Source organism: Helicoverpa armigera, chromosome 3 (assembly GCF_030705265.1).
Source record: "Helicoverpa armigera isolate CAAS_96S chromosome 3, ASM3070526v1, whole genome shotgun sequence".
NCBI lineage: Eukaryota > Metazoa > Arthropoda > Insecta > Lepidoptera > Noctuidae > Helicoverpa > Helicoverpa armigera.
This window is the reverse complement of record NC_087122.1, coordinates 612,302-628,376: the sequence shown is the minus strand read 5'-3', so window position 1 is coordinate 628,376 and position 16,075 is coordinate 612,302. Positions and strand designations below refer to the sequence as shown.

Sequence of the window (16,075 nt, the reverse complement as noted above, 5' to 3'; positions counted from 1 at the left end):
CACACATTAAACTGAAAACTTTGACAGGAATAAAAATGTATTAAAAAAAAATTGCCAACTGTCGGCCGATAGTTTAGTTTACCGTATGCGGGTTTCTAATTGTAACTAACATACGTAACTGTAGTTGTCCAATCTACGGCAATCGACAACAGATTGGTTTTCAATTACGGCACATCAAATCGCATAACGTGATTATTGTAAATGGTTGTATCTGATGAAGTGTAGTACCTACTATATTAATTACTCGTTTCAATTTGGTGGTATAGGGCACGCCAGTGATAATAAGGAAGGTTGCCATTTCAGTTGTTCTTGGAAAACATATATAAAATGAACAACCCACGAGGAGGGTAAGAGAAAATGGTGGTATAACCGAACCGCCAAATATAATAAGACAATTATAATCAATATTAATTGCCCGTCTTAAAAGTTAATTGGTGGCTACTAGATTCCATAGCTACCACAACATACTGAGATAAAGTTTCGCCTTATGACGTTTGTATTTTTTATTTACAACCATTTTTATCAAATTAAGGTGACTAGAACATCGCACTCGATCCTTAACAGCTTACGATATAAATAAATAATAAAAACATCGATTTTATGGCCCTAACCAAATAAAGTGTGTATTTAGCACTGAAGTGTGAATGGGGTTACATGATAGGAATTTTAATTCATAGCCCAGTCCCTTAGCGTGTTGGTATTCATAGTGCGGGAATGAACCGTAAACCCAGCGTTTACGATTACCGAGTTTACGTTATAAATTATACTGTTTTGTTGAGATTTTTGTGATGTAACGGTGTGTGGCGACATTCTTAAATGTAGAATGCAGTTTATTTTATTATAAGGGCTTTATAGAGGTCTGAGGTTGTTTGTCTACGAAGACTTTATAGCACGGATACGAGCATTCAAGTTTACGAGTATGTTACTACAATCTTCTGGATAATGGCTACAGCTGACTACAAAAGAATCTTGATACTTTCTTCAGAGATTATTAATCAGATTGTTGTTAAACACTATAGTTTTTATAAACATAGAATTATTATGATACTGCGTAGTAATCTGACATGATTAAACATAATGTCTCAATCTCAGATCATAACATAAACGATCACAAAAACGTCTGACACGTACTTATACCTCTTAAGCCTTAAAATGATGTCTGCATGTTGTAAGCTGAATATCAAACAAGTCGAGTGTCAGGCAAATATTGACTAGTTACTAATTAACATAGTTTCTATATGTAAGTGTGAGCTAAAACGACCACGTTACGTAATTACAGCTCATCTCGTATATAAATAAGCTATGAAATCATAGCTGCGCGAGCGCACGCCATGTCACACAAAAACATTGGAATCTTGTCATAACTATGAAGATATTATTTACTAATATTGTACATAGTTTGCTTATCTGTCACGTTTTGACTGTTAAACTACTGCACGTATTTTAATGGCTCATGAAAACAAGGTCTGAAATAAAAACAAAGGACAATTAGGATTCCTAAGTACCTACCTATGCTATTTCAATAGCCTACTGTTATAATTATGGATTGCAAAGTAACTATTTATATTGTTTTGATGGTGGGGTTAGGTAATATGGACTTATTTTTATTTGTCCTTCTAACATGGCTGAAACAAAACTGTTGTTATTTTGGGGTCGGCTTCCAATCTTTCCGGAGTTACACTTGAAACTGCATTGCACAGCCTAATAACCTGGGGAATACGATCCCCCTTGGAAAGGCTGCTATGGTTGTCACTCAGACAATACTTTCATACTCCATATCTAACCTTCGAAGCCCATTTACCTGGGTAACATGATACCCCTTCGTAAGTCTGGTTGTCAGTCAGTCAAAACTTTTGTAACGTATGTATCTACTATACTTTGTGTTGTAATATTGTTTGCATGTTCTTTTTGCTTTCGAAACAGTGATTATTATGTGATGCAGAGCGTTATTTGTGATTGACACCCGATTGTTGCTAATTGTTGCTGAACTATCATGTTTACAGGTTTATTGCTATGACCTGAAACTGTTTATATGTTGCAGTTTATTGCCCTACTTGTTTTGGTACATAATTTGTTGTAATTAGCCAACATCGTTAATTTTCAATTACAAGAGGCGCTTCTGGCATATTAAACGCAGTGCCAGTGGATTAGCGGCCTACAAGAGCTACAAAATTCAGCCAAAGTAAAGATTAACATTATTCTCGTCCACTATTGTCACGCATTAAAAAATTCCAAGCAGTAGCTTCTACAGTATTAGCATAACCTACAATATTATTAAGCGCACGTACTACGGTGAGTTTTCGTAAGTATTTGTAAATAGTTGCCGGGAGCCCTTCATTTACATTACAATTCTATGCGTTATGTGAGCGACTGTTGTTGCCGAATACTGAAACGAAATTCTATTAAAAGTGGCGCTTAGACTGTGTGATATCAATGCCACTGTATTTACCTACTAAAATTATGAATAGTTTAGAATACCACTTATGTACTTCAGAATCTATATTATAAAAGAATTTGATGACTACATCTAAAGATTCTTGACGAAGTTTAGAACTTTTATTTTGCCTACGTCAAGGAAAGATACGGAAGGGTACTAAGGAAAATATAGACCGGTTAACTTTGTAAGGAATTTAAGCGAGCCAGAACTGCAACGCTCAAATATAATACGAATGGCATAAAGTTTTTTGCAGTCACATATTTTTAACAATTTACCTGCTAAGTAATTTCTTGGAATCCATCTCAACTTATAAACTGTCAATCATAATGTAATGCAATTATGAAAAAAGATACCTAACTGCTTTTTTAGTTTCTGCCACGCGCCAATTAATTAACTATAAAATAAGCTAGAAGTAGCAGCGCCGGTATCATGCTTAATATATGTAGAAATTATGCTAATTAGTAGGCATTTGATTTTAACAGCATTTTTATAACTTAACCCACAGAGCTATATACGACTCCAATATTTCTTAACTCGATATTTTAAATTTATTTTAACTGTTCTCACATAAATTATAGTAAAATATTACTTTTAAATGGTTTTATGTGTTATATTTATTGGTATTGCATAGTTGACGTTTTGTAATTAATCAAGAGTGACCAACGGCACTATGAAATACGATCGCAAGAAAAAAACTAAGCTTACAAATGTTTTGGTTACAAAAAGTTGACAATTATTAATGTCAGCATTTGTTTTGATCACATTAATCAATGGTGGATTAAGGACATTATATTTTTTGCTTCAATTTACTTGGCTAAATAAGTACGGTAGACCGCACATCAGTGGTAACTGTCATGCACCTTAACTCAATAGTAATAAGTACGATTTTCCTATAAAACTGTTACCACTGATCTGAAGTTGACTGTACATAAGAACATACTTAAAAGGCTAAATGAAATCTTTTATTTTAATATTGAATATCTGTATAGATAATCCAGTTTTTTCGACAAAATAGACCCTGACCTTAGCATGAATTAATACATTGATAGACGATATTAATACGAGATTTATAATTTTAACGATTCACCTACATAATGTCACGATTATCAACATAATCATAGGTTACCAAAAATATCGATTAAAACAATATGATCGACTGCAATCGAATTAACATATAAATGGGTTTTTGAAAACAAATGATGGGTACACCCACATTGCATGCATACATATGCGTTGATGGGACAATGCATGCGTGACGTCACAAGGCAAGGACGTCGGGTTCCTGATCCTGCAAGTGTAATTTGATTTACTTGCTGTCAACAGCTGGTACAAGTAAATATAAAGTAAACGATAGACTTGTCAGCATGTGAATAAATTAACAAGGCAATTATGTTGGAGCGCTAATGAGAGGATTAAGTACGTATCGATGCGTTTTCTTGTGGTCGCTAATTAGTTTTTATTAACGTGTAATTGATTGACAGAACATGCAGTTAGGATGAGTAGTTTATGATAGAGTTTTTTCAGTATATTAGATGTCTTATTTTATCGATTGATACGTTCGCCACAAAAGTGCATCTTGCAAAACGACTGCATTAAAGATTAAATTATATGTTTTGTTAAACGAGTTTTTATTGGACATTTGTACCATAGTACATTGGACATTGTAAACAAGACGTAAAGCGATGAATAAAATACGTATTTTGTTTTATTTAAAAACAAAACTATTGTACCTATATCGGGAAAACCTGTCGATGAAATATTTTTTTCAATGATTCATTCTTCAATTATTTAAAAGCCTGCTCATAATCAAAACAAAATATTTATACCTAATGTTTATTTACAATAAACTACTACATCCAGTAAACTATTGTATTAAAACTTTTTTTTTAAACCGATGAAAATTACGGAGTTATCCCCAGGTGAAAATTCATGCTTAGGCAAATAGATCATCAATTTACATACACAAACCATTAGACAAAAACAGAAAACTTAAAAGAAAATAATAAAATCCGCAATAAACCGAAAGTGTTGATGTTAAGATTAGCACACATTAGGCACGCTTTCGTTATGCAGATGCGGTGCGCCTGCGCATTCTATGATATTTATTGTAAATAATTGCGCGGAAGTGCGCCGCTGTTCCTCGAGAGCCGCGGAGCGCATCCGACTGTGGGATTATATTAGTTTGAACATCTGATAAGATGAACTGAGCTGTTATGAACCAGTCATGTATATGCGGCTTTATACTCTCACTGATTTTAATTTTGTATTTTCTGTTATTAAATAATCCGCCTAAGTTTTGATTACCTTTAATTTTTAAAAGTTATGTTGAAATCCATAGCATTTTGCAACCACCTTTTTAAGTATTTTATTTAATTTAACAATTAAAAATATTAATTTCATATTTCTTTAATATGAATCATATAAATTAAAAATATTTCTTAACAAAATTATGACTGACCTTATAAACTCCGAGAGACAACAACCGTATCTTAACGTAACACACGTCAGTTCGCGAGCACGACTACCACAACAATACAACGCGTACAGGTGCTTGATGCGCGCGCGCCGACCCACGTGCCCGCTAATGCGCAGACGACGCGGCGCGCATCCTCCCACTACGCGTCTGACGTCATACACGTACCTTGCAGTTATTGTAAACTAGTTTACTGCAATACTATGAAGGTACTGCTTATCAGATAAAAATTGCTTGAATATTGGAAAAGTTGCAGTTTGATTTTCTGTGTACTGAATTTTAGGAAAATTCATTTCTTCAAGGTGATACGAAATTGCTACAAAAAGGAGAGAGTATTGAGATTATTTTCGGTTGATAACCCAGTTTATTGCTATTTTTGTTACATTTAAATTTTTATGGTTATTTGAGTGCTCTTATCATCTAATCAATTATAGATTTTGTGTCTGTTTTTTTCGCGAGTCTTATGTTTTGAGTTGCAGGCTAGAATGCTTAGTAGGCAACTTCGTACCTATCTAAACCAACTTTAAATATTGTTTATTTAAGGGACTTGCTAACTTTATGGAAGTAGGCTATGTTAAACTACTTGCGACGTAAAACATATGAGCTGTGACCATTTCTGTGACATGACAACGGTATTATTGCGAAGTGTCAACGGAAACCAATAAATAAATCTACTGATAATGTAGAAAATATGTAGTCAATCTATTTATTTATATTAATTAGTAAGCAAAATGAAGTTAATTAAGGTAAGTTATATTCTCTGCATGGTACAAGAACTGGTTGAATAAATTCAAATGTGAATTTATCTTTTCCTGCCGAACTAGTTTAGAAAGGTAGCGAAAAGAGATTTACTAAGTATAATAATGCGACAAAAATGTAGATACTATTAATTCCATCTATTAATGAGTTTAAATATCTTTAATATTGCTTTGTTTTAATAATAAAATGTTGAATTTAATGTGGCTATAAACATTTTTGAGGAATTTAGAAATCGCGTGGGCGGCGTCTAGATTTAACAAGTTCTTTCATGTAAATTTTTTGTTTACAAAGATCTACAAAAGTGTCCCACATGTAACATTCGTTGCATAGATGGAAAAAAAATTCTTCGAATATATCTACACGGGGCGAGAAGTAAATCCCATCAGATATGGTGATGTATTGTAAACTCCCGTATTATCGAGTCTATTATTTAATTCGTAATAAGTAGACACTTAACTAGAATTTAGAATATATTTGGCACGTCTATCAAGCATGAACCGTTTATAAAGAACGGTCTCCCGATCGGCTCGCATCTGCGTGTATTCGGCATACTAACTAGAGGTCAGGAATTTGCGTGTTACCGACAACAATAGTGCTAAATGCATGTATCAATAATTGTACTTCTATTTATTTGTATATGTAGGTGCAAGGTACAGTCGTGTGCAAAAAAGTCCATCTTTAGTTCAGACACTGACTCATTTTAAACAATAATTGTGTTGCTATTTCGGTTGTTTTGTTAAGAGTTTAAAACCGAAAAATACTTAAGTGCTAAATTAAAGATGCGTGGTGGTTCGAAAGGGTTACCGCTCCAGAAGGAACACGGTGGGTATAAGTCAGACGTTTGTCGCCTGTTTAAGAAAAGGTTGTATGGAGAATTTTCTTAAAAACGTGTCAAACGTCTGTTTAACTTTTTTGTAGTAAGGCCCAGATTCTTTCACTTCCTCACACTGCACCTACGTACGTACCTTCGTTTGATCAATTTAATTTGTAATGAATTATTTTCAAACATCACAAAAAGTATATATTTTTCTAAAGTGTTTAGGTTTTTTTAAAGTTTTATCAAATTTTTAAACTTGACTATACTTGGTTAGTAAACCCGTTTAAGTGGGTTATGTTATGGGTGATTGTTTCGAATAATCTGATGGTAAATTGTCCATAGAATTTTGATGTGCATGCAACATACTTGACACGGCATCGCAGTGTTTTGTCGGATTCCAACATAGGTAGATTCGGTTCTGTGCACGGATTAAAATACCTTCGATTATGGATAACTGATTTACGAAGGCATACCATGAATTTTCACGGGCCATTTAACAGTATTGAAATGTATAGTGACTAGGTACTTTCAAAACACTATAATTAATTTACTCTTTCTAAGGAAAAGTCCCGAAAACCTTCTCAGGTTTTGAAAGTAATCGAACCCTGAAATATATTTACGTGATTATTTAACCAAATGACGTTACAATTTATTTTCATTTTCCACTGTTATACCGACTCGTTTTAAATTGAAGTCAGAACCGCTGTATATTTTACTGTTTATATTATTACTAAGAATAATAATTGCATTTTTATAACTAAGTAGGTATATGAATTTCTAAATAGGCGCTATTAATGAATCATCGTATTTATCTATGCATGCAATAACATTTCAGCATTAAATAAAAATATATTATACTAATAAATATGTTTAGCAATGCTAATCCTAGATAATTTTAGTTTTGTTACATTTATAAGCTAGACTGGCTAAGAGATATTTCGCGTAGGTCAAGAGGTGGTCCGAGTTGCTACGAATAAAATTAAATCTTGCAATATCTAACCGTAGAGTGAAGACATTTCTTAACATTTAAATGAAGCGTATAATTTATACTAATATTATAAATAGTTATTTTTATTCTATCATTCAGGTTCCGAAACCACAGAAACCGATTTGAAAAAGTCTGTCACTTTTCCCCAGATGGTGTAGACTATATTTTATACGAGTGTGGAAAATAGGTTCCAAGGGACGACTATGAAAACGTGGAAAACAGAAAAATACTAGTAAAAATCAAATTAATAGGTAGGAGGAAGAACATGATCAAAACCCCAAACATCAAAATAAAGTCATAAATTACAAGTGACAGGTAACACAAACTGACTAACAATAGTCTTGTCCTATCCTACAACGTCACGTCAGAAACAGGAGCAAAGCGTGAGTCGTATTAGCCACTCGGATCATGTTCGACATGTCACCGCGAGCGCACGCGCATACGAAACGACCTAGCTTGAGTTATTCCTACATTTACATACAATTTCTGGCGGATTTGCCACTATCGTGCTGATCGATGGTAATGAGATCGTAGATCAATAAACTTTGGATAGCGATACGTGGATGACTCAGGAAGACTATTACCAATTCAGTACGTTCTCCAATACATATCGTAACAACAGGTTTCTTGCTCTTTGTAATGGAAGAATTCGCAGCTAATTCCTTCGAATCACAATAGAACACATACTTGTGTTTACCTCTGTGGGACCTCCAAATAAGGTTTTAATGGCCTAAATAAAGAAAAAGTTAAAATGTCTTCGTTTCATGAGCAGGTAAATGTGGCTACCAGGTCTTTTCCCAAGCATGTTTTCACACAGCTAGATTCCAACCGCAATCGATTAAAACTCTAGATAAAACTGTAACCTAATAAAGCCGAATCTAGACAAAAACCGTAACATAATACAATGCAACACCTACTGGCAGACATTACATAATTATTACAAGTATATAGAAACACCCACGTCTAGCTGTTCAAATTACGGAAGGTAACAAGGCCGGGTACCAACAGCTCGGCTTACGAACACTAGGAAACGCTCTCGTGGGAACCTATTGCGACGACAATGTACCGCCAAACCGCGATACACAATACTACAAACCAAAAATAGGTTAATTTTCATAACCGTTTCATGTATTCTAAAGGAAATTGTTCTGTAATGCGCTCAATAAGATGGAGATGAGTAGGTCAGAATCACAAAGGTAAACGGTCGTCAAATTGTGAACGGATTTAAAGATGAGTGAGTAAAGGTGTGAGGTCATTATCGCAGTTTATGGAGAAATGGACAATAGATTTTTCTAAGGCCATTTCTAGCTTCTATACTAGCTGTTCGCTGTGGTTCTACCAGCGTCCCGAGGGAATTGCTTCTCGCAGAAGTATAAAAATTAGCCAATGCACTTTTTCGGACTCCAGCTAGACTACCTGTGTCATCAAATTTTGAAATAACACGCTACAGAAAGTGTTACTTTGTGACGAATGTTTTTGAACAAATTTTAGGTTCTTAATAATTAAAACACCAACTGTACCGACCAGCGAAGACACTAAGTAACGTTATCAAGCATCAAGAATATTTTCAATCATCATTAAATCCCACATGATCGATAGATTGATTCACCTTGTTCTGAATACCAGTTAATAAATACATCAAAACAATCATTAACATAGCTGCGATTGTAAACAAAGTACTTACATGATATTGTCTTACAGTACGAACAGTGAGCTCTTAAAATCAATGTCAATTAGTATGGACATATGAACCTTGTGCTAACAATTTTTGTATTTTTCCTGTTGCTTGGGAATATTGTGATTGAATTGTAGAATATATTTCATCTATGCTAATGTAATAAAGAGGAAACTTTTTATGTTTATTTGTAGAAGTTTTGGACCCTTGTTTGTACCCTGAAGGTAACCAAAACTACTAAACCGATTTGAAAAATTCTTTCACTGGGGGTAGCTACACCCTCCCCGAGTAACATGGGAAAACGGCTAGTTTAGTTACCTAGATCCCAAGGGAACACTTCCATCAATCGGATAAAAAGTCAAACTATTGACACGGCATAGGCTACTTTTTTACAGAGAATATTTTTTTCTCATAGAGTTCATGTAATATCGTCGACGCCGACATTTGGATTCTCAGCATGTACTGCAGTTTATGAAGTGTAATCAAACCACAGTTTTTATTTTACAATAGGGAATGGATTGATATACAAACATTTACATTTGTTCATTATGAAGATATTTTATTGATGAAATGAAAAGTTATTTTCATGAGTGGTACGCATAGGTATTTTATGGAAGGTTGTGCTAAAAATAAATGTTTTTTATTATGTTTGAATCCATTCTGTAAAGGTAATTCCTTCCCCTTTTTTTAATTATTTGTAAATATTCTTTTGTTAATTGTTTTTTTCAGTTTAAGGTTACATATATTATTTCTGTACATACTTATCGATACATAAAATTCCATTAGATTCTATAAAATACTTGAGAATTTGGTTAAAACGACTTGTTTTACTATACAGGTGCCTACAGTTCTTTAATTTCCGATAAACCAAGTTTTGATTATTCTGCCCTTCAATAAAGTTGACGAATTGCATCATTGAAAACTTGTCTACAACTTTTGAGAAGAGCATTCATCATCATCAATTAATAGTAAAAGACAGACGCTAACTTGTGAGTCACGATTGCAGAATTAACTTCATAAATAAGATCAGTTATCTATACAAACGGATGAAATATTAAAGGTTGGCACTGTTGGGTAACTAGTGACATGAGAAAGGTATTAATGTGATGTTCTGTTTCAATTGATCGTGGTACTATAATTAGTTATCTGTGAGGCTGGGTTGCGACTTGCGAGATTGTTGGGAAATTGTACGTCTACGTAGGGTTTTTGAATTGCAAAATTTTCATAGGAAGATGAAGTGATTAAAATTATATTTTAATATATATATAATGTATATATAATGTCGGGACACCTTTTCACACACGGTCGGTTAGCCCCATGGTAAGTTATTAATTAACTTGTGTTATGGGTGCTAACACAACTGATAAACTACATATAGCTACATATATACATATTTATAAATACATATTGTAACACCCAGACCACAGCCAACAAGCATGCTCATCACACAAATGTCGACCGAACCGGGAATCGAACCCGGGACCTCAGGTCCGGCAGTCCGGCATGGTGACCATTGCGCCATCGAGGTCGTCGATTAAGTTCTTTTTGGTTGTTTACCTAAAAAGTCCCATGATGGGGGGATATTTTAGTGATAAAATACTTCTGCGGTAAAAGACAATATTTCTAAAAATCATCGTTCAACTGGGTTACACATGTACCTATTTACGTTACGTTACAGCCTTTTTATTGTCCCACTGCTAGGCTGCGGCCTCCTCTCACACGGAGAAGGATTGAGCGTAAATAACTACACTTGCTCAATACGGGTTGGTGATTTCAGACTTAATAGTCCAGGTTTCCTCAAGACACACATGTACTTAAACTAGTAGTAACACATAGAAAGTGGTGAAGGGCGGTCGTTTTGGGCGCTATGTTTTGTAAATTTGACGTTCAAAAAGTGCTGATTTTCAGCCAACTTTGAATAAATGACTTTTGATTTTTTACTTTTTGAGTACCCATATTTAGTACTTACAGTGTTGGCGGGCAGTACTCTTGCAGGAAGGGCTCGCGCCAGGTCGGGCGAGGCGGAGCGCTCTCGCTCGCGCATCTCCGCGCACAGCCCTGCCCTTGCCGCGCGCGCTGACGCTTCCAAACAACCGCTCGATTTGCTCCTGTATGCACAAATCTCAATAAGGGTCAATTCCCACTGAAAGAGCAGCGGCCGGCAGCGGCCGTAAGAGCACGGAAAATGTAAGAGCGCGGCCCGCCGCGCTCGCGCTCAATCCCTTGCAATTACGGCCGCTGCCGGCCGCTGCTCTTTCAGTGGGAATTGACCCTAAGGCACGAGAACAATAACTGTTGTAACTTTGAAGCCCTGATGTTAAAAACAAAACTAACTTTTTCTGGGATTCTAGAAATGTTGTTAATTCTAAACTAGGTATAGCTGCCGATACCTGCGGGATTGTTCAAAAAAGTTACCGAGGCCCTGGTACATAAAGGGCCGACGAAAGAACACGATGGATTTTTAGTCAGTAAAAGTCTGACACTCCCTCACCGCTGCTAACCCACAGCGGGAGGAGACATTTGATGATTTTTGACATCACAAAAAAACCGTAATATTGATAATAAACCCAACTTTTTGTGGCTCCAAAAAAATATTTTTAATTCTAAACCATATCAGTAAAAACTTTACCGCGCCGCTAAGTTTGCTAATCATTGGGATTTTTTTTGTCTAATCTTAATAGTAATTTAAGTAAACTAAATGCTTCAAAATACACCCTACACATAAATGAGTACATACCTGACGGGCCTATCAATAGGTCCGAGCATAGACAGTGGCTGTTCTGCAGCAGGTGCAGGAGGCAGGTACATGACGTGCCCACCCCACGACAGGTATGATGTACCGGCTCGCCAGGTGCCTAACTCTTCCTGAACACAATACATACGACATTCTTCCACATGCTTCATTCAGTTACCAAATCAATGTTCTTGTACTAGCATGACAATGTAAAACTCTATATTTAGGCCCGAATTAAAGTTGGGGTGCTTCTAGACGGTGCATGTAGCTGGAGCAAGTAAAGATCCGGGCTTCTTGCACAAGCAGCGCATGTGCCTCAATATGCACAAGCTACTTGCACTGTGTCGAAGCACCCTAACCGTCAGATCTCTTATAACAACTTTTCACGTTGACGTTTCAAAGTAAATAGTTGTCCATTTAAGATATCAAGCACTAACTTCATTTACTTCTATAGTAGACGACATTTGAACAACACTATTGAGTTGTGCACAAAGAGTAAAACAAATTGCCCGTTCTGGATGTCCAGTAGTATTTACTGCCACTAACTACGAAATTGAATAAATATTAGCTACCATAATACACGAGTTGGCACTTCCTCGGGTAATTGAAGACAGAAGAACAATAGATTTTAAGTATCCGTTTAAAAACAAGAAAAATAACAAATAATATAAATTTGCATCCAATGACAATAAGCCAAGTAATTTTATTCCATACTAAGCAATAGTTTAGCACAGAACTGGGGATTGTCTTTGGGTTCATTTCTATAGTGTATACAGGGATTAATCGTCGGTTTTGCCTCCATTTCATTAAAGTTGCTGTGATCCCACGTTTGCCCCCCAAATATTCGGGACTCTATTGTCCCGGGTCTGGGGGAGACATACAAAACAAAAAATAATAATAAACATTTGTGCGACAACATTTTTTGTCATTTTCGAAGTAACATTGCTAATTTTGTGCATAAAGAAGTACATTAGGTAGCACATGAGAGTACATTAGGGAATATTTACATAGAGGTGGGAAGAGAGTACATAAATGGCTATATATGGGAATACATAAAATAGTATGTAAGTACTGCCTTGAACACACCAGCATACTTTGCATGTATCGATAAGTTATTTGTTTCCTAATGAGAAAGTATGAGCAGGCAGTTGCAAGACAGCAAATATACCTATATGTCATTGCTAGTATTTTATGCACTTTTCCGAATACATATACCTATTGGCAGTTTCTTAAACTTATCTCAAGTTATAGCACAAGGCACTTGACATTTTCCTCACCTTTTCCGAAGCCGGTAAAGACTCCTCCTTAATAGCGTCTTCTTCAGATCCCTTCGCTCTCGCCGGCTGCTGGAACAGGAGGGGATTGCTCAAGGAGTTGGGAGCAGACTTCGTCAGGAACCAGTTCTGTTCCGGCTCTTCCAACATCGGCTCATGTTCCAAATCGAACCTTCTCGAACCTAAAGCCGCTCCTAACGCCCCAGACACCGACTTCCGAAGTTTCTGGAGACTGTTGAAGCCTTGCTGTAACTGCTTACCCTGGAAGCAGTCATAGAAGCACGACATGGCTTTAAACTATGGGAAGAGTGTTGCCAACTGTTGTACTGTGAGCTGATGAGGAATAAAGGTCATCGTTCCAAGGATTGGTTCTGCAGAGAAGGTTTAAGGTAGGAGATCATATAGGAGAAACAGAAATATTGGGAATTTGAAATAACAAATAAAAGCTGAAATAGATTTTTTATTTAAATCAAGTTCAATAGGGACTGCAAATGATTGGACACTAAAAATAAAATTAGTATATTTGAAGAGAAACTAACGACGATACAAAATAATAGGTACATACAAAGCTACATGCATAGTCCAAGAAAAGCAGCATACAATAAAAATACCATTGAAGAAGCTCCTTCTAAGACCAGCTTGGAACTTATTTGTAACAAGCAAGACCCATAAAAGGTGTGATAACCCTTCACCGCCAACTGGCCACCACCATACAAAGGTTAAGCTTGTGAGTACCTTTACTCCTCGTCAGCGACCGCGGGAGGTTAGGTGGGCCATTAGTGTGTTAGTCACCACTCTAATCTAAAATCACTACAACATTATACCACAAAAATATCAAAACCGATTTGGGGATTCAGATGTAGACGTACCTACCAACGCCCTTTATACATTTCAGCAACTACAACCTCAAAAATCTAAATTATGCTTTTTGCAGCCGGTTGTAGCGGTCAGCTTCCAGTCAACCCTGCTAACTAACCCTGTAAGACTGCTTGCCAGACTTTCTTGTGCCCATGCAAAAAACATCTACAGATGTTCCACAAGTAGTCTTACGAAGGGGATTGCGTCTTTAGTTAAACGAAAGTTCTGACCATGAAGACATATGGGAGATATTAACCTATCAAACAGACTTCAGTACGTGAATATCCGGGATCCCCAATCATCCACCTCGCCTAACATCCCGCGGTTCTTGCCCCCCACTCACCCGGTCCTGGTCCCTGGGCAGGGACAGGCTGAAAGGCTGGTGGCCGGGGCTGTAGGTGGCGAGCCCCGAGCCCAGCAGCGCTGGGGCCCCGCCTGCGCCGTCCGAGCTGCTGTCGCCCAGGTCCTGCTGTGGGGTCCAGGCAGCTGGGCCTGAGTCTTGTGTGTGTACCTAAGAGATATATGGTCAGGTCATGGGTGTGGTGTTCTGATCACGAGTGTGGTGTTCAGAACTTCATTGGTGGAAAATATTTTTTGGAAAAAATAAAATATTATTAGGAGGCAGATTTTAACAAGGCCTGATTTAGAAATAAACTGTCTTTTTTTGCTTGCATCTTTTATTTTGTCTTGTATATTTATAACTCAAACAATATCCTCGATGAGGTATAATTTTTATATGTTGTTATTAATTTTGTAGCAACTCCTGTGCATTTCGATATAGGTCACTTACATGATGTGTAGGAGGCGAGTCTATCCTGTGATCCGAATGCATGTGGTCTCCCGATATACCGGAGTCTCCCGACTTGTCGGCCGACTGGTCCGACCGCGGCGATGACTCCGCCGATATGTCTCCTGTCATCTTCGTCTCTACTGCTAGTGGTTGTGTCTCTGCTACATAAAAATAAGTATAGATTCAATCTTGAAAATCGGAAATAAAAAACAAAGAAAGAATGAGAATGTACATATATTTAATTTACTAATTAGGCTGGAAAGTCAACAACAATGACCTAAACCGCCGAAACATAAAATCTGCCATTTTTTCCTTAAGAAGTCCTGTCTTTGGCAGAGCCAGAATCATCATCAACCAATCTTTTAGTCAATATGGCAGATTTTCTCCATGGTTCATCTCCATGGCATCTGTGTTTTTAAGGGTGCTCCCACATTGCCGTTAGACATAAAACATTTACTATTGTACACGGGTAAGTTGATAGAATAGTGAATGTGTAATTGTGAATATGTAATATGTCAATGTGTATGTGTGTGCAATGTGGGAGCACCCCAAGGCATGTATCCAACTTTGTATTACCTGCAGCGAGATGATCATCCAGACACGCGAGCTGTCTCCAAGCAGCAGCAGGCGAGAAGCGCGGCACACAGCGCTGCTTCTTGGGCAGCGTGGGACGCAGCCTCAGCGCGATGCCCAGCGAACTGTCCGACTCCACCGACCCGCCTGATGATAGGGCCGACTCGGATGATACTGGATGAGAGATGAAGGAAAAATAGTTTAATGATATGTAAGCGGTTTTAAAATGTAGGGAGAGAGGCAGTGTCTGGCACTAGGTTGCTGTGAACTGATGCCTGGGACTCAGCTATGGATAGCCAACCACCCTCAAGCCAATGACTGCATAGGGACGTATATTTTATCCATGCACCCAATAAAGATAAAGCAAAGTTTTTTCTTGGAGGTCAAGTGAAGCTGGCATCAATAGTACAAGCACACTTATGTTTATGCTTTAACAAATAGCACTTCACTTACAATTCTTAGTCTTGCTCTCCTCCTTCAGCTTTTCATTGAACTTATCGAACTCCGACTCGTCCTCCTGATAGTTGAGCAGCTTCTGTTCGATCAGGTGGAAGTTGGAGATCTCCTCGATGATGGGGCTGCCGAGCCCGGGAAAGTCCTTCAGGTGATCGTTTGTGTCTGTCTGTTTGCTCTCTATCATGCCGAAGTAGAACTGTTTAGATGGAGCTGCCTGCTTTTGTCTGGAAGTAAGGACATA

General features: G+C 37.0%; 1 protein-coding gene across 6 annotated transcripts in view; it reads right to left on the bottom strand.

Moving 5' to 3' along the window:
• Positions 1-16,075, bottom strand: part of LOC110381702 (uncharacterized) — a 132,777-nt gene that overhangs the window by 16,120 nt on the left and 100,582 nt on the right. For 3 of the 6 annotated variants that reach the window (XR_010278110.1, XM_064043458.1, XM_064043460.1), the window contains exons 9-15: positions 15,832-16,058; positions 15,382-15,552; positions 14,806-14,966; positions 14,359-14,526; positions 13,161-13,454; positions 11,887-12,014; positions 11,119-11,257 (exon numbers count right to left, since the gene is read on the bottom strand). Coding sequence is in view for 5 of the 6 variants with exons in the window: in XM_064043458.1 (XP_063899528.1) it covers positions 11,119-11,257; positions 11,887-12,014; positions 13,161-13,454; positions 14,359-14,526; positions 14,806-14,966; positions 15,382-15,552; positions 15,832-16,058 (1,288 nt within the window). In the remaining variant the exon portion in view is untranslated. The remainder of the gene's footprint in view (positions 1-11,118; positions 11,258-11,886; positions 12,015-13,160; positions 13,455-14,358; positions 14,527-14,805; positions 14,967-15,381; positions 15,553-15,831; positions 16,059-16,075) is intronic. The other 3 variants (XM_064043459.1, XM_064043462.1, XM_064043461.1) reach the window with 2 other exon arrangements.